This window comes from Gymnogyps californianus, chromosome 10 (assembly GCF_018139145.2).
Source record: "Gymnogyps californianus isolate 813 chromosome 10, ASM1813914v2, whole genome shotgun sequence".
In the NCBI taxonomy this organism is placed as follows: Eukaryota; Metazoa; Chordata; class Aves; order Accipitriformes; family Cathartidae; genus Gymnogyps; species Gymnogyps californianus.
This window is the reverse complement of record NC_059480.1, coordinates 6,049,036-6,067,974: the sequence shown is the minus strand read 5'-3', so window position 1 is coordinate 6,067,974 and position 18,939 is coordinate 6,049,036. Positions and strand designations below refer to the sequence as shown.

The 18,939-nt window shown below is 38.0% G+C and overlaps 1 protein-coding gene across 1 annotated transcript in view; it reads left to right on the top strand.

Moving 5' to 3' along the window:
* Positions 1–18,939, top strand: part of CAB39 (calcium binding protein 39) — a 43,187-nt gene that overhangs the window by 7,242 nt on the left and 17,006 nt on the right. The window contains exon 2 of the mRNA XM_050902537.1: positions 14,621–14,777. Coding sequence (XP_050758494.1) covers positions 14,664–14,777 — 114 coding nt within the window. The 5' untranslated portion in view covers positions 14,621–14,663. The remainder of the gene's footprint in view (positions 1–14,620; positions 14,778–18,939) is intronic.

Sequence of the window (18,939 nt, the reverse complement as noted above, 5' to 3'; positions counted from 1 at the left end):
CTCTGCTAACTCTGTAATAGGGTGGAGCTGGAGTAAACAGTTTTTCTGTTAGGAACTGCATCCATTCACAGAGCATTTTGGGCAGAGTCCTGGCATAGCTGTGCAGTCTGACTGGTGTTACTCTTAACCCATGTGTTATGGTCAGGGGATTAACATCCTTGGATCCAAAAGAGCCTCTTTATTTCAGGGTTACGGAATGTTTTCCAAAAAAGTCACAAAAACTTCAGGGCATTTGTGTGTGATGACAAACTTAGGAATGTATTGAAGTTTTAAATTCTGTGAAGGAATTGCATGTCAGTTTTCTTCATTCCTTTAACTTGGAAAAAACAAACAGCCTCCAACCCCCCAGCTTTCTAACTGGTGATTGTAGTTATTCCTTCCTACATGTATATGTACATTTTTATCTGTCTTAAAGAGAAATGAACTCTGTTTAGTGAGCTTTCATTCTTGTTTGGGACCTTATATGTATATGTGCGTGTGTGCATATGTATAAATAAAAAAAGTTCATAGCTCTATAGGCATGGATTTATAGTGTACATCCAACAGAAGACGGATTATGTTTTTTCCTTTGAGACTGACCATGCAAGGCTTTTTACTTCCCTTAGGAATTGCACTGAGTAAGGTCTCAGCATTGCTGCAGTCGAGTTGTTGGAGTGGAGTCTGAAGAGTAGTTCTGCTCTCCCTGTGGCATTGGCAGTCGCCCCTCATGTGTTTACGCAGGCTGAGAACTTAACAGTATCAAATCTAGGAAGAAATGTCAAATCTGTGTTTCAGAATTAGCTGTTCTCAAGCTCTTTAGTGAACAAGGAGAAGGATTGTTGGCCAGAAATACAGAATCTTTCCTCTCTAAATGGGTTATTTTTAACTTTCAGAATTACTTACAAGCATTGAAAATTGTTAGTAAGTACAGCAGAAGTTTCTACAACTTGTCACTTCTATTTATTATGGTACTCTAACTTCCAGTGTTGTGAATTCATGCCTCTGAGATTTATACCAAAACTGAGAAAATACGGACTTCAAGTCCCTAAATTAGATAACCAAAGTAAACTAATTTTAAAATGATTGTGAATGGGAAAATCTATATTTTAGGAGCTAAAACGGAAATCTGGGTAGTTTGAAAGGCAATAAAGTTTAGTGTCTTTCACATTGTTTATTTAAATCTTGTTTGACTTCGTAGTGAAAAAAATTATTTTAATAGATATTTGAATTCTGAAGTCCTCTGATTTACTTCTGTATCTAATGGATGGTTGATCAGATTCCAGAATTGTCACTGCCTGCATTTTGGTTTTGTTATTTTCAGAAATTTTAAAGATACCATTACAGATAATCTTACAGAATTTATAACCAATAGTACATTTTGACTGTAGTCAAACCTTAGGTTGTAGTTTTAAACCAGAGTATTGAAAACATAACCTTACCTTCTTCTTAAATTTAGCATTTTCCTAATATGTTCATTACTTTTGTTGTTGAAAATGGAACTACAGTGTAAAAATTTTTTTGGAGAATTATGATTTCTTTTGGCTCACCTTTGTAATTAGAACAAGTCTTTTAGCATAGAACAGAATTTTTTTTTAAACAGTTAAAGCTTTTGAATCACTTCAGAGTTTACCAAGGCTGTGAATTTTGATAGCTGCAAATTTTTTTCTAGAGTGTTTGATTGTTTGATTTAAGGGCTCTTGTTTGATTGAAGCCTGTTGGTGATGTAGAAAGCAATGGCATACTGTTGTAAACTCCTATCAAAGTAATTTTTATAATCCCTTATTTAAATAAAATTAGTGTTAAGCTGGTGCACCAATTACCAATTTTAAAGGTTGTTTTTGTTTTTTGGCTTTTTTTTTTTTCTCCCACATAGCCCTAAGGAAGAGAAGGGGTTGACAGGATACTGACGTAGCTGAAATAACTAATAATACACAATGTAGGAGTTTAAGTATCAGCTAAAATGCAAGCTTTTCCACCTGAGCTTGGTGTAAGCCCTTTGGAAGGTCTGCTATCCTTTGGAACGATTTTTTCAGTAGTTACAGAGATGATGTGTGATCGTTCTTTGGGTAAACTTGTAGAGATGATAACTTCTTCTGGTACTGTTCAAGTTTCTCTTGGTAGCGTTACACAGTAATTGCATTAGAGGAAAGTTAGGAGCTCTTGATTTTAGCATTGCGAAACAATTCGATAGTTCCTTTTTCCAGTCCAACTCTTCTTAGCAGATCAGATAAGGGAACTGTCCCTCAGAGATGCCTCAGTTTTTCCATAGTGTTAGCTGGCCTAATATTAGTCGCTTTTTGTTACAAGCCTCATTTTTTACTTGCAGTCTCTAGACTGGTAGCTCTCAAGAATTTTTGGTTTGTGGACCTCTAGGTGTGTTGCAGGAGAGATGCTGACTCCTATGTAGAAAATAGCAACAGTGCTGGTTTGAGGTACATTTTGTGAACCCTCTGGGCTATTCTGCCCTGGAGAATCGCATCTACAACAGCTATTCCTAGCTGCTTTGAAGTAAAATCAGTTGGGAAGTCTTCCTTTTGGAAAGGTACCTTTCTGCTGTGGTATTCCCCCTGCCTCCCCTTTTTCTTAATGCAAAAATGCTTTTTGAAACTTCTGGGCAACTTGTTTTAGTTCTAGCAAGCAGGAACTCTAACACATTTTCTTGTGAGTTTTGGCTGGAATAAATTTGAATGTTAAACTTTTCATGAGGATCTTCTACCCGCCTGTCCCAAGGTTGTTATTTTCTGGTATTTGTTACTCTGATGGAAGCAGAGAGGTTCGCTTGCCATGATGGGGTCTACCTGGAAAGATAACTCAAGTGTCCCCAAAAGGGAAAGACAGGTGAAATGTAGCATGTATGTATATCTGATGGATCACCACAGGCACCTGGCACGTTGTTTCTATTCTGTTTCCATTTAATGTACAAGTAACTTTCAGTACCTGGAACTCTCAGGTGGTGTCAGGAGGGAAAAGGACTTTCACATGGTTTTTTCAGGAATATCTGGCTTTTCAGAGTGTGTATGCTGACGTATCCTGCTGTATCTCAGATCTTTGGAATGGCTTCTTTGAGTCATCAGAAGGGCTCTTAGGTTGGCATTGCAAGAGCTTGGACACATTTGGGGGAGCAATCTAGATCATTCCCCCTTCTTGATTCCTATGCTGCAGAGTGTTTCATAGCATGAAGTGGAGTTCAGGGTTAAGTTGAAACTCCTCTCTGCCTCAAAAGATTTGCTACAAAAGGAAAATACAATGGCATGGTGTTAAAAGTTCTGGCTCTTGCCTCATTTCTCCTGAAGGTTTGCGCCATGGATAGTTCTCCTAACCCTGATATGCATCATCTCTGCCCTTAAATACATCTTTCTATGCTCTGTGATCTGCCTTGCCCCAAAGGAACACACCTGTCTTGGCAGTTGAGGTGCGATGTGGTTTATGTATCAGAAATCGAATCCATTAGTGACTTTCAAGATTTAGACCAAACGTGAACTGGCAGGAGAAACAGAGGTGGTTTTGAGGGAACTGTGTGAAGGACACTTTTTTACGGCTGCTTTAGGTATATTGTGATCTTGAAATTATTTATGTGGAATTTTTGTATTGCTGTGGCTGGTTGTTTTCTTGGGAGAATGGAGTGAATTATCCTTTAAGGTTTTGTTTTGTTTGCTTGTTTGTTTATTTTTTTATTATCATGGCACACAGTTTGATCATCAATTCAGTAGTGACTTCTAGTTTAGTTGGAAAGGGAGATAGGATTATTAATGTTTTTTCTATTTCCTGAACCCATGACAGTTTTTTTTCAGGCTAAATTTCAGCCAGCTACTTCTCATAAGTTTATTTCTTACAAACACACTGGTGTCTTGGTAGCAATGAGATGTACATCTGAATATCACAGATGTGTTCTGGCCTATAATGTGTTGATTTTTTTTTTTTTCTTTGCTGTTTCAAGTGATGCCCATGAAACTAATTCTTGATCTTGAGTATTTAGGGAAATAGAGGTTTCTCCTGGCTAGCCTCTGGTTTTGCCGATCTTGGTGCTGTTTTCCCATCTGCCACGTTGTCCTGTACTCAAGAGGAAGTGGGGATTTTCATCTGAGGATAAGCTGGGTGAAAGTTCCATACTAAAAGATAACTCCACACAGGTAGCTTGGGAAAATGGGACACTTGATTTATGGTGGTACTTATGTTGGTTGGCAGTGTGAAGGGAAGTGCACTCTTTATAAAGGTACTTAACCAGTAAAGCCCTAGCACAGTTGCAGTTATCATGGTCAGAGGTTGTGTTTTTTACTAATATGAGCTGTATCTGCACTAGTAGGATTTACCAACAGGGCTGTGTCAGTAAACCCTTTGTGTAGTCATCAAAATTATGTTTTAAGTGCCAGAGACCATGGCAAAAAAATAGTTTGACAGAAAGCAAATTTGTCAAATGGATAATGACCTTGTGCATCAACTCAGATACTGCCTGTACATCAGCTCCTAGTACTAGGTAAGAGATAATTTAAGGAAAAAAAATAACTGAACAACTTTTTCCCTTTACTGAATGAGGATGTAATGAACTAGAAGGAAAGGATTCACAGTAGTGGTGGGGTCATGATTCTGAGTCGTTTATTGATTGCCCTCTCCTGCTTTCTCTGTGACTCAGTACGTAACTCCCATAGGTTATTTGTCAGGAACTCCCTTTCACAGAGGAGATATGTAATCGTTGAATAATATGCCAAGTTTTCTCTGTTTCGTGTAGCAAGAATCGGCTTGGATTCATGAGAGTTGATCTCAGAATAATTTACATTTTAATCTTTGTGTTATGCCAATGAGATCTTTCAATAGAGGTAAAAATGGCAGAATTGAGGAGTCATCCATGGTCTCAGAGTCACCTCTCAGGAGTTTGACCAATTGACTCGACATCTTTTTGCAGCGCAGCTTGCTGTGCCTGTTGGTTTTGGGTTTCAGCCCTAGTTATGTCAAGCTAACACACAAAAGTAAACCCAGAGACATTAAGCTATGCGTGATTGCATGTCATCTCACCTAGTTTGTAAAGGGCTGTTGGGACTGAGGTGAATTATACAGTAGTCTAACATAAATAGTCTTTAATTCTGAACTCCCAAATTGATTATTTTGGAAGGGAAGCCTTCACAGGTGTAACATGTCAAAGCAGAGACTGATGTAGTTTGTTATATTCTGCCTATGGCAGGGACCAGTAGTAATCAGTTAGGGAAGATGGATGCTCCTTGATATATCTTCCCAGTTCTTAAGTCAATGTTTTTAGGATGTTCCCGAGCTATGTTGGGGTCACTGTTTTATAGCCCATTAACTTCATGCTTTAATGTTGTCATTCCTTAAGTGATCTTGTTCCTTTGTAGCTTACGTTTATTAAAGATCTGTTGTTCTTCAGGTAAATTAGCTGAAGAGCTATGGTGTGTTGAATATAGATAAACTTAGTTTGAACATTAGAAGTTTCTAGGAGGCCACAGAATTTAGTCTCCAAAGGAAGTAAAGGAACCATGGGAAAAATATTGTTGATTTTCTTAAATGTTATTTTTAAAAGTAATACTATGACACAGTTCTTATTGAAACTACATTTGGGTAAATACTTTATCCATTTTGAATTTTTTTTCCTAGCTTTGTTACTTGTACTTCTAGAGAATGGCTTTACTGAATGTAGTTTTTTGTTTATTGAGAGAATATTCTCTAAAGAAAATTGTACCTTAGAGGATTACACCTGGAGCAATCCCAGGACCATTCTCGCAGTTTAATTGTTCTCAACTTCTCTTCAAAACAAAATGCCCAAAAAGCGCACAAGCATTTCCCTTCCTATCTTGTGCTAGTACTTATGATTCTCATCCTCCTTCCTTACATAACTAATTCATGTTTTAGATAATCTGTTTTTCCTCTGTCCATTGCACCGGCTTTCTGGTTAAAACTAAATGCTGATGTTGTGGTGCTAGTGGAGTTTCCTGTCCTTTGCCTGTGTGGTTTCTGATATTCGTACAGCCGTCTTTAGTTACTGAAACATGTTAACTGTAGAGCGTATTGCACTATGTGAAATGAAGTCAGATATTAAACTGCAGTGTACTTTCTGCCTCCCCTTTTGCCACTTCTTCACTTTCAAAATTAACCCTTAGATGTATATCAGAAATCTGATGCAAAGAGAAAACCTCTGGAAAGGAATGCGAATAAATATATGCCAAGGAATAGAAATAGTTACAAAGGAGACTCTTTTGCTTTGCATTTTTGCTTCCAAGGGTGGGTAGAATGGCACGTACATAATTGCAGCATTTTATGTCATGTAACAAATATTCTGGGTTTTGTGATGATGCGGTAAAAGCATCTGAGCCAACAGGGGATTGACTGTCATGCCAGGTTACGAGAAAATTATTTGAGCTTCAACCTGGCCAGAAGTGGGCATATCGTCTGACAACCTTTCTTGAAGCTTGAAGTATGTTCTTTTTTGTGCTCAGTGTGTTAGAGATAGTTACTTTTTGTGGTGAAACTTGTGATTATTATTTTAAAAAAAAAAATTTTTACCAAGGAATGGGTGAGGCATTTAAATGCTTGTCTGTATACCATATTGCAATATATCAGTAAGGTTTGTGTGGAAATGAATGGGTGGGGTAACTCTAAACAGTACACCAGGGAAAGAAGCTGAGTCATAAGATTTCCTTCAATATGGAGAAAGAGCTGGGATCTCAGATACTAAGCAATAGTATTAACAAGCTTTTGTGCTTATGCTGGATCTCTGAAGCCCCTTAAAAGCAGCAGCCTTATTTAAAACCAATTCCTACTTAAGTTTCTGCAAAAGCTCTGTAGCTGTGTGTTAAACTGCAATGAATACAATAATGTCCAAGTCACAAAGTATAACATAGTTTTAGGAGGCTGCAGTGAGCTAGTAGAGCCTAATGGCAATAGCTGCCCTTCTCTTCCCCCAGCATGGTGCAGGTGTCTGCTGGAGAAGTAGGCTCTTGAAGAGGCAGAAGGATCAGTAAAGTAATTGAACGGCAAGAGAGAAGCCTGCTTAATGAAAGGAATCAGCTGGCATTTGGTGCTAAAGAAACAAGCAGGGCTGTGAACTGCTGGGGACTTAATTGCTTTGAAATTTTCAGAAAGCGAGCAGCTCTCTCACATTATGTATTTCATTTTTACATAGAAATTTATTTTCCAATTTTCCTTTTTTCTGAATCCATTGAATTGATCTTTTGTTGTTCACTTAATTGTTCATCCGTGTTACAGCAGAGATTTTTTTCTTCATGATTTTAATTTTTCTCTGAATTAAGTTACCTTTCTTAGGGGATTTTTTTTTTTCCATTTTAGTCTTTAAGTGGGTCACACCACAAATAATTCTGTGATGCAGAGTTGTGAAACTGCTTTTGAATCAGATTAAAGCTTTTGTGTGCTGCAGACTTGATAGAACAAGTTAACAGTGAATTTTAAGGAAGATGCTAGTGTTCAGTGGTGGGCGGGACATACCAGGTATGAGATGAACATGCCTGTCTTGCAAGAAAACTTATATCTATAAATTATGTTCCTCACAAAGTATCACAACAGATCCAAACAGATCATTGATTGCTTTAGCCATTTAACATGTCAAAAGTTTTACTACTTTATGTGAGACAGTTGATGCAGTCCTTCTGTCCACGCTTTAAAGTTATGTTGAAAGAAATGCGGAAAAGATGTGCAGAGGTATTTAGAGGATAGCAAAAATGCCTTAGAGCTGGAGTATACTCTTAAATTTTGCCAGCTGGTAGTGCCAGTAATTACCACTTACAACCATAGCCATACTGTTAATGGCATGCTTATACAGGTAAAGCCATGGTTATACTAAATAGTTCATGCTAGAGCCCTGAAATAGATTGAGGTGTGTCTTCTGCTCTTTATCAGTCTCATTTCCTCCATGATAGGAAGGTTTTGTATGTGAGGTTGTATTAATAAACTACACTATAGACATGTATTTTGGATGAGAGGCTGGCATATTTGAATTTGTTTAGCATATCAAAAAGAAAATTGAAAAATTATTTTGGTACAATGGGCTCTAGAAAATTGTTTAATCTAGTGGGAAACCACGTATCCAGAACCAGGGTTCGGAAAGACGTAGTAGAAAACAGCACGTGAAAAATGTGGAAGAATGTTTTAATGACGAATGTGAGTACTCAATTTAAATAATATACTGAAGGAAGTGATGGATGCTGCCTTCGGTCAACTATGCTTCTGCAATTAGAAGTGGTAAGACCTTTCAGGAAGACGTGCTGTAGCCGGGAATTTGCAGTGATGAGCTGGCAGTGGCATTTCGGATGCTTCCCAGTGGCACCTGGCTGCTGTCCTGCCATGCCAGCTGCTGCATGTACCCTGGTGCTGTGCAGGGCAGCTGCTGCTCTTCTCACTAATGGTACTTACAAAAAGTACAGTCAGTAACTTAAGTCTGGCTAAATACTCTGATAACCACTAAAATTCTATGATCTTGTACAAGAGGGCTGAATAGCTAATCTGGTGTCTGCTTCTGGCTTTGAAGTACTTGAATATTCTTTTCCCAAGGAGCGTGGTAGCTTGCATAAAAAATGGTTCTTGGATCAAAGGAATGGCTGTCAGTCTTCCTTCTGGATGCTGGGCATGTCTGAGAGTGAGGCAGTGCTTTTAAAAATGCATAATTTCTTGATCTATTTCTGTTTTTATCATTCCAACCAGACTTCACAGCGGTGAATTCTAGCTGAACTAACAGCTGCTTGTAACAATAAGACCTGATGAAAACTAATTTACGTTATTGTTGTCAATACTGGCTTAATGATGCTTGTTAATCCAAGAGGTGTACAACAAAAGAACAGGTTCTGAGGGGAAATAAGTTCTATCAGGACAAACATCCACTTGCTGCGTTATATTTTTAATACAAACATGCCTCTCTAGCAAGATGCAGCATGTTTTGTCAGTAATAGACTGATAAATTGTCAATTAAAAATCCGTATACAGAGTAGACCCAACTGTTTATTGTGAATCTAGGTATTTTGCCTTTGTAGACTCATTAACTGTATTTGCTTAAGTCAATCTCCTATGTTATTAACACTGTTGAATGTAATCAATGCATGATATGATTTCAGGATAGAGGTTGGCAGCCTCCCTCTACCTGGAGGAGGAGGAGGTGGCATGCCCTTCCCTTCTGCCTGCCCCAGCCATCTCACCTCCTCCTCCCTTTCTTGGGCTGGCTCTGGCTCACAGCTGAGAGTGCCTTGTACTGGTTTGTCTTAACCTTTCAAAAATCTCCCCCCCCCATTTTTGTTGGGTTTGTCTTCTGCCGTTTTGGTGAGTTCAGTCAGCACACTGGGCATTCAAGTATCAGACCACTCAAAACAACTGATGGAGAGTGACTGTCCCCCTTCAGTCCTGCTGTTAATTCAGCTCCAGCCTTACCATGAAGTGCCCCTAAGGTGAGATCATGAGATGAGGGAGCGGATTCACAACTAGTTGCTGGTCAAAGGGATGTGTTTTCTGCATTCCCTACACTACTCATTGCTTACTTTCCTTTTATGCGTTAGTTTTCTGATAGCTTAGTGAGTTGAATCAGCTCATGGATGGGTCAGTTGGCCCTGACGTAAAAGCAGGGGAAGGAGTGTGGTGCTAGGAGCAGAGGGGGAATGTGACCTCCCCATCAGCGGCAGCCGGCTGTTGGGTTGGCTCATTTGTCTTGGGGAACCTTACCGTTAATTATTTGGCCTTATTAAAATTATGTTGATTTTGTTTGCTCTTCAGCAGTTTTCTTATGTACACATTAACTGGATGTTACATGTGCTTTTTCACTAGGCTTGGATTTTTTTAACATGTGCAATTGTAGCCAGGAAGTGGCTGAAGGGTTTTTTCCTCCTCTTTTCCTCGTTAGGAGCTTGCTAAAAGTGTTCACCTTAAACTCTTGGTGTGAAGGCAACAAGATCTAGCTGAAGACTTAATATAGTGCAATTAGACTGTGAGGCCTACAATAGAATAAGAAATTGAGTTTATTGTACCTGGTGGTTTCACAAAATTGGGAATATAAGTTTTTTTGTACGTTATTTAAGTAGCATTTTGCATGGGGGAAAGGCAGACAATTGCTCCCCTGAGCTGGAATAATGTGAATAATTGAATTCATTTTATGCTTGCTTTATGGATTATACTTCTATGCAGAGAAAAAAAGTTACAACTTTTTAATGTTGTGGTAATTCATGGTGTGTCATAAGTAGAAAGGCTGAGTTTGCTTTTGTGTCTTTGCTTATACAGCTACTATTTCTTTACCTTCATTATAGCTTTAAAAGCCTGCATCGGTGGGACTTCAGTGCCAGTAATTCATTTGTCTGTGGAGTAACTCTTTGCACATGTCACTGCAGTCATAAGCGTTAGTGTACTATTTCTTGTACCAGTGTTTTTCTTGAAAATAGGCATGCAGGCATCTTACAATATGCTTTATTTAAAAAAAAAAAAAAAACAACAACAAACCAACCCACACCACCTACAACAAAAAAAACCCTTCTACTGTAGAGTAATCAGGTTTTAAACTGTAGCACACATTTCTGTTACATAGGTAGCACGTTTTCTGACCCTTCAAATAAGAAAAAGTTAACAATTACAAGAGAGAGCACACTCCAGGCTAGTGAATATATTATTTAGAGAATTAAAATTTATTAAGAGAGAGGGATTTGTTTATCGTGCTTCTGTATTTGTTCTTGCAGCATTTTTTTGCTGCAAGAGGGCTGTCCTCATAGAGAAACACTTTTTAGTGTTGTCTGCTTAGTTAAAAAAACAATCTTATCTGTGGAACGCATTAGTTTTAAATTGGACATTAATTGATTCTGTAGTCAATGCAGTGAATAAAAAATATAAAGCCTTATATATAAACTGTGCACGGATGCATGCTGCATTGACAGAGCTGGAAATTATATACTATCTGAAACAGTGGGACTACTCTCTCTTGTTATCACAAAAGCCCAAATGTCCCAGTGTGCCTGAGTGTGTGTCAGTCGCTCTATGTCAGTCAAGCTTAAATCTCTGGGTATTTGGCTGCATGCCATGTTATTGTTTGACAGTCCATTTGGATTTATAACGTCATTTAAGATTTCTAAATGTGGCCATGACACCAATGCTTTGAGGACCTTAAATTTTGTTATGTTTGGCATACTTGAGTATTGGTGAAATAAAATGCATGCCTAAGAAAGCCTGAGTTTTGTATATCGTTCATGATCTTGTTTAACAAATGGATAAAAGCAGTGGGGTTTCTGGGAAGGTAAGATAAAACAAAGCAGCCCAGCAGAGCACAGAGCTGTCCATGTACTTGTTGCAGTTTAACTCTTCAGGAGTCCTGTGATCCCTTTCTTAATCCACAATCAAAATTTTATCATGAATTTGCAAGGCAAGCAGGTGCTAGTAATGTGAAACAGTTATCATTTGACATGATGTTAGGTCTGTTCTTATTTACAGAAAATGTCATTTGATGTTGTTTCCTTTTTTTTCTCGTTTTGCAGATGTGGGTGGTTGCAGTTCTTTCCGATCTCGCACAGATGTTGTCATTGTCTATTGTGCACAGAGTGCTGCTTGGGGTGGTTTTGCAGGGCTGAAAAGGGAACAGCCTGTCTATGTTCTCGGTGCTGCATGAAGTACAGCTCTGAGAGAGAAAGGACTGCTCCTGCTTTTTTTTTTTTTTTTTTTTTTTTTTTTGGCAGGATGTGGCGCAGGTTCTTCAGTAAGAGAGTTTTACTTCAGGGTTGGTGTGGTCTTCAGTCTTGAGGCCCCAAATGATGTTCCTGGCAGTGCCACTGCATTCCGTGCAGTGATCAAATTGAAATAGCAGAAACAATGTATTTATTCCATTTTATGTAATAAATGAAATGTCTTGAAGCAAAATGTCACCTTCAGTAATGAAGGATGTGGATTTCCTTCTTACTGGTGCTGGCAGTCTTTCCTGATTTTTTCTAAATTGCTTATGAGAAATTCATACAGGAACTTACCTGAATTGGGAAACAATACTTAGTATAAATATATGCTAGTGAACTGTTATTAATTGATTATTTTCCATTAGATATGCTACTACTTACAATAAAACTTGTGTGTGACTTGTGTATGCATGTAGGTGTATCTGATTTATGCAGAACCTGGAAGAACCTGATGTGAATAAGTCAAAGTGGTAGACTGTTTTTAATTGAAAGAAGAAATTGACCACTGTCTGGAGGGAAATCAAGTTTTGCAAACCTAGACATTGGGCACACCATGAGGACAGTTGTTTGTCATTATTCTATATTTCTATGCTATCTATGTTTTCCATGTAGTCTTTTAGTTTAAAGTAACCTAATTGTGATCCAGAAAATGAGTGTGCAGAGGCATTTTCTTGGTTTTGATTTCTTTTCTTTGTATATTGCGGTAATACCAGATTTTGTGATTCCATATAATATTTTTATTCTCTCAAAGAACTGTTTTGATTCCTACTAGATATTATTGTGTTTTAACACATAATCCAAGGAATTAAGACTAGCAACTTTTTGAGCCAGTCCTACTCTGTCACATGGGCATAGCCATCTTCCAGAATAAATATGCTGAGTAGTTGTTAAATACTATTATTATCAGTGATGATATGCAAGTGTGAAAGAATCCAGCTTTGTTTTCAGGGCTCACCTTAATTTGGCAGGAGTAGTAATCAAAGGGGGAGATAAAGGGAACATTTCAAATGTTGCTGTGATGCTCGAGGTATGTCATCTACGTTGTGGGGAAATTGTGCTTATTTTCACACCTGTCTCCTAGAAGAAAAATTCTTGTGTGAAAATACTGTAATTTTCATTAAACATTGTTTTAAATACCATTACATTTTCATTAAATAACAATGAATAGTCATGCTTTTCTTAAAGGTAGGTTTCTGTTCCACTACATGTGACAAAGTTGAGGCATAAAATTCTTGTCTAAGGAATGACCTGTGAGCACTTTTTTGTGTCTTAGGGTACCAGTCCTGCGTTTGTAATTTCAGTGTTACCACCCCTTCTTTGTGCAGATTATGAACAAGAGATTAGTATAATTGGGACAATTATTATACTACAAAATAAAAGCAACAGAAAGTCCTTGTGATCTGTTAAAGAATGGAAATGGCTGGTGGAACGTCTTGTTTCAATCTTCATGCTGATACTTTTATCTGAAAGTAATCTGATTAAAAACTACCTGCCTTATGCTTTTCATCAGCTGTGTTAGGTCAGTTGCAGGCATGGAACAGTGAAGGTATGATCTCTGTAGCTGGTTACCTGAAATACCTATTTATGGAAATTTTCTTGGCTAATCATCTGAGTGCTTCTGTTCTTCACCCTTAAATTGTTGCTCTTGGGCCAGCCCAACTTGTTTGTGTTAAAAATCAAAATAACTCAAAACCAGCATCAAATTGGTATTTTTAATCCTTGATCAAAACATGATTGAGTAAGATCAGGATTAACATTTTGGAGTTCATGGTGAATGAGCTGGTATTCTAATCAAGGATCAAATTGCATGGTATTAGATAAGAAACTTTAACATGTACTGCTTACAGTTGACTTGTTACTAACTTCACAGATATTGTATGGAGATAGAAATTACTAACTTTCAGGGTAATATCCCTTCTTTGTAATGACAGTGTAATCTCTGCTCTGTCAGCTTCAGCTGTCTTTTGTGTCTAGCAGAAGTAGCACTGTCAGCATTTTTTTAATGCAGGATTTCCTTTTCTGTCTAGATTAGAGTTAAAGAAGTATGCTTTATGGAATTCACTTGTAAGAATTTTTTATTATTGTGTAAATGGGAGTTTATGCATTTAGTAACAAAAGCTTTTGTATGCTTATTTATGCTACTAATACTTTCCTATTTTGTACACATAAGTGAATGTGTGTGTGTGTAAAACAAATATATGTAAATATACAGAAGAATGAATATATTTGGACTCAAGAGCCAAATATTTTTAGGGAAGGAAAATTGCTCCCGTAAGACAAGTTTTATCTTTTTGCAAAAGATACATATCGAGTGTTTGGTTTTAATGTTTTCCAGTGCCTTATTTATGTCTCTGTTACTGGTAACAAATTTTGTTTCCTGTAAAATGAGTGGAGGTGAGACTGTATTTCAGTATGAAGTTACAATAATACTGATACAAAAAAGCCAGGACATACCAAATGTTTTGACATAGGAATAAGTTGCCATCTGTAGCCTCGTCTGCATCGTGCTTGTAGCTCTGTGCTAAGGTGCAGGCTTTGTGGTCTACTTTGCATTTGTTATGGAATGAATATGGGTAAAATCATGTACCAGGACAGTCGTTGCAGATCCACTGAGACATGATGACTTGTGTGTCAAAGACCTAATGTAAGAAGGCATTTTGCTTGACAGCATTAATTGGAATAATTTATCCTTGTTAGTCTTGCCCATATGTGGCATTTGTACAGTATGTGGCTTTGGATATAATTAATGTACTCTTTAATTTGTTCCTGTAGCATAAGATGATGATCTTAATGTAAGTTCTTAGATTATGTATCTTGTGTTTTAAAAGAATTAGAAACACAAGCATTTGTTTGTCATAGCAAGCTCTAGTTCAGCTGTCAAGGGTGGTTATTCCACGTATGAATACCTTTGCTACTCTCTCTTCATCTTCGTGTGTGTTGTTATACTGACCTCATGTTTCTATTTTTGACATGCTTTTTTTCTTCTCCTTTTCCAGCTGAAGCAGGAGCTGTAGAAGGAAGACCTTGTGGCTCGCAATCATGCCATTCCCCTTTGGCAAGTCCCACAAGTCTCCTGCAGACATAGTGAAGAACCTGAAGGAAAGTATGGCAGTTCTAGAAAAGCAAGATATCTCTGACAAAAAGGCAGAAAAGGTACAGTTGGGACTTTCCAATTGCTAAACAGTAATTGAAAGAGGAAAAAAAAGAAATTTACAGCTGTTGAAACCGAATCAATTAGGAATTATTTTGGGGTTTTAAAGTCCGATAAAGGGTAAGTTATTATGTACCTCTGAACAGGTGTGTTTCATGTTGGTTGGCTTGGCATTTTTATGCCACTGGCAGCTGATATGATACTTAAAATTATTTGATTTGGAACTGTAGGACATTGCATTCTTTAATAAGCAGCTCACAACCATACAGTGTTCTGGTGCTTGTGTCCACCGTAGTGGCTTTACTACTGTACAGTAGTTCTGTCTGTGCTTGTCCATGCAGATGTTCACAGAGCAGAGTCTCTGTTACTGAAACCGAGGAACTTTGTGTCTCCATGGATGTCAGTAGAGGATACACTTTTACCTTTCCTTGCCTTTTCTTCAGCCCACAGGAAGAAGTGGTGAAAAGTTCCTGTGCTGGTGCAGTTTCCTTTAGATAGGATGGTTTGCTACTTCAGGATCTGTACCTGTCGACAATCATTTACTTTTCAGCTGGTAGTCTTGATAGCTTTACTAGAAGTTCAGCCTGTGTGCAGCTGCATCCCATCTAGTGACTCGTATGGCAGGGGTATTTACTGTTTAGATGAAGTTTTTCCTGATAAACTCAGCACAAGGGCATAGATTTCAATACTTCCAAAAAAACCCCAAAACCAAACCAAAAAACCAAGCAAATAAAACATCTCCCTCTCCAATCTGCCAGCTTTTGAAGCAGGCTATGATACTCTCCTTGGATCCTCTCCCAGCATTATTTAACTGTTCTGTGCCATTCTTGGCATCCTTACAGAGTCACGTGTAGGAGTTAGTCACAATCTTTTTCATGTTCACCAGTATTTTTAAGCAGAGTGTGGCCAGCTTCTCTACATCCAGTTTCACCTAGATTTGGCACTACTACTTTAAGTGCAGGAGAATCTGGGTCTTAACTGAATTGCCGTCTTTATCCTGATACTCTAAAATCAGCATCTTGTACTCCCATGCCAGCACGCAGTATGTTTCAGGTCTCTTGCAGTGTACCATAGTATTTTTCCCTGATGCTTTTTCTCTCTTGCTGGAGGGAAAAATGTTATGGCCTGTTATGCAGGCCTGTGTGGAGGCTGGGAGGATTTTCATTTGCTGCTGCTTTTCTTCTTTCTCTGATAAAGACATCTGTCAGGAGAGGAGGGGTAGGTGCATTCTGAAGAGTCTGTGATGAGACATGGCACTGCCTCCTTCATCTCAGCCTCATTATTAATTCCTGGAGATGTGGCTTGGTCTTAAACTCCATGCTCTTTTGTGTCATCTTTTTCTTTTTGCTTAGACCTTTAATGGGGAACAGACCAGCTTCATTCCATTGTGCATAGCTGTGTACAGTATCACATGCCTGTGTTCTTGATGCTGTAGCTGAAGATTATTATGTACCATTTGCTTCTTGCTGGCCTTTAATCCCATACCTCCATCTTCTTTAAAGACCTCGTTTATGTGAGGCTGCTGCTTTGACAAGAAGTAATATGCTAAGCCTGTAGAGTTGTTTCTCCTGTGTCATATAGAAAGCAACACATTCTGCTTGAAGGAGAAAAGAAGGCAACCCATGTTCACTACATTAAACGTGAGGAGGGTTATATACTGACATTCACAAGACTGGGCTGGGTATGGTAGTGCTGGCCTCTGTCATCCTTGTTGTTCACAAAGGAGACCAGTCGATGAATCTGAACATTCACACCACCAGTGTTCACATTTCCATACAGAGATTCTTCATTGGCAAGCCAAGACTTCCATGAAGGTGGCTGTGGTTGTGGCAGTTTATCTCAGATTCTCAGATTGTTTGCTGGTTTGATAGAGAAAGTTCTTCAATATCTTACGGACCAGTCATCATGTCTTTGAGGGTACAGCTCTGATTAAACACCCTGAATTCGTACCCTCTTCCTATCCAGTCTATAGAAGTGACTGGAGTAACTTTGGAGTTAAGACAGTAAGGGTCTGAGCAGTAGCCATTATTAAAAAAGAAGAAAAATTTCTACATACCCATATCTCAATATTTAGGCATCTTTTTATCTTTCACTGCTCCTTTTATTATGATGAACCTTTCTGCAATGTAACTTTTCAGCCTCCTTTGGAGAAGAATTCTGTGCTGATGAAAGGGTGAGTTCTGTGGCTAGTAGTGGAACAGAAATAGAGAAACTCACTGTACATAAAGCACAAAAATTATTACCCTTTAGGAAAAGGGGAGAAGAATGCCAGAGTTTTTCTTTTTTTGTAACTCCATTTTATTAGTGATTAGACTTGTATAAAATAGAATCTCTCTCCTCCCCTCCCCCCCCCCCATTGTTGCTTGTGTTGTGCAACTGCACACACAGTTGCGTATTTTCTTTACTCTTGATCATACGGAATTTGAAATGTGTATGTAGATTAGACTAAAAGAAATTTCAGCACATGTTGAAGTGAACTAAACATTTCAAAATTTAATCGTCGTTTTAAATATTTCTTCCACAAAATGAAATTAATTGTAAATGCCCTTTTGTTTTATACCTTATGGCTGGCTGAGGTTCCAAAGACAAATTAGTACTATTTCTACTGCAGTACCACAGTGGGTTTGTTTTTTAATATGTAGTTCACTGTAGTTCCTACCATGCAGTAGCAGCACAATGCTGTTATGAAAATATTGTTTGCTACTATTTAGAGGATGCTCTTTGACAGTTCCCTAACACACTTGGAAATACAGATTTATAAGAAAATGAGACAAATAATTTTCCCTAGAAATTACAAGTGTAATTAATCATGTTTCAACAGAATACCTCAGTTTTTTTCAGTGCTTAGGCTGAAATTTAAAACCTTTAATGTTTTGGGAGAGGAGGGAAAAGCAAAGGAGGTAAGAAAGATTTTTAAAGCTTGGACAGTGTGTGTTCCTGTACGTTCTTTATAATCAAAATGGAAGAGATTCTTCAAAGCAAAAGATGTAAAACAACAGTAGTGGTCCCGATGCATCTTGTTCAATTATGAAACATTCTGCCCTGTAATACTGGAAAATTTGTTTTATAAATAAAAATCTGAAATTCAAAAAGTGAATTCTATTTGCATGTTAATCTACCTTTTTTTTGAGCTTTGTGAATACTGGAGAAAAACTAACCAGGTAATTCTCCAGGTCATTTTGAAATGTTATTTAAGTTTGTGGTACCTGCTTAGGAACTGAGATCTGAAGTGGCTGTAAAAGCTGGACTGTGTCTTGTTGCTGACAGTCTGCCTCGTGTACCGTGGCTCTGGGTGCCTCTTGGCTGCAGTCTTGTACTTAGGATAGAGGCGATAGCTTGCTGTCTGTTAGTATTTTGGAAGGGAAACTTGAAATTTCAAGTGCTTTGTAACTGAAAACGTATTCATCACATATGCTGTTAGTTTTCCAGTACTTTTGTTTCTTCAGAAAGAGAGGCTAAAGGGAAGGGGAAGGAAAACTTTCATGTAAACGGAACCTACCCTTGATCTAGCCCTTAGTTAGTCTTTTATTTGCATCTCTTCCTCCTCTTTGGCTGACATCAGCATTTATTTTTATACTACCAGTTCACTTGGTTTGTGGCACACGTTTACTGTTGTGAAGGTAAATATTTACTCATGTCATAAACTTGTTCCTTCCTACCCTCTGACCTTGGGTTAACCTACTCATAACAGCTCCGGTTTTGGCTTTTGGATAATTGTTTCAGCCATGTTGTTAACCCATGCAGGTTGACTGCTGCAGGCATGTTGGTCTCTCTTCTTTAAGTTACCAGCTCTATACAATGGACAGTATACTATACGTATGGGACAATGCAATATGCTATTTTGATTCAGCTGTCCGAATGTAATATTATGACATGTTGCCATAGATCAGATTTCATTCAGTGAGTTAACGCTGTCATTTACAAAGCAGTAAAATTTTAAATTTGTTATGCATGTGTGTACAATTAATTCATGGTTGAAAGAAGGCTAAAGGTTAAGTTATCTGCCTTGCCTATGGTATGGGGCTGCTACTCAAACGGTAAAGATAGGGCTTCTTTTGGAAGTAATGGGTGAGAAGACATGCCTCTCTTCTAGTTGAACGTAGCTCTTTAATGATATCTGCATGCTAAATGTTGGCTGAAAAATAACGTAATCTAAAATAAACT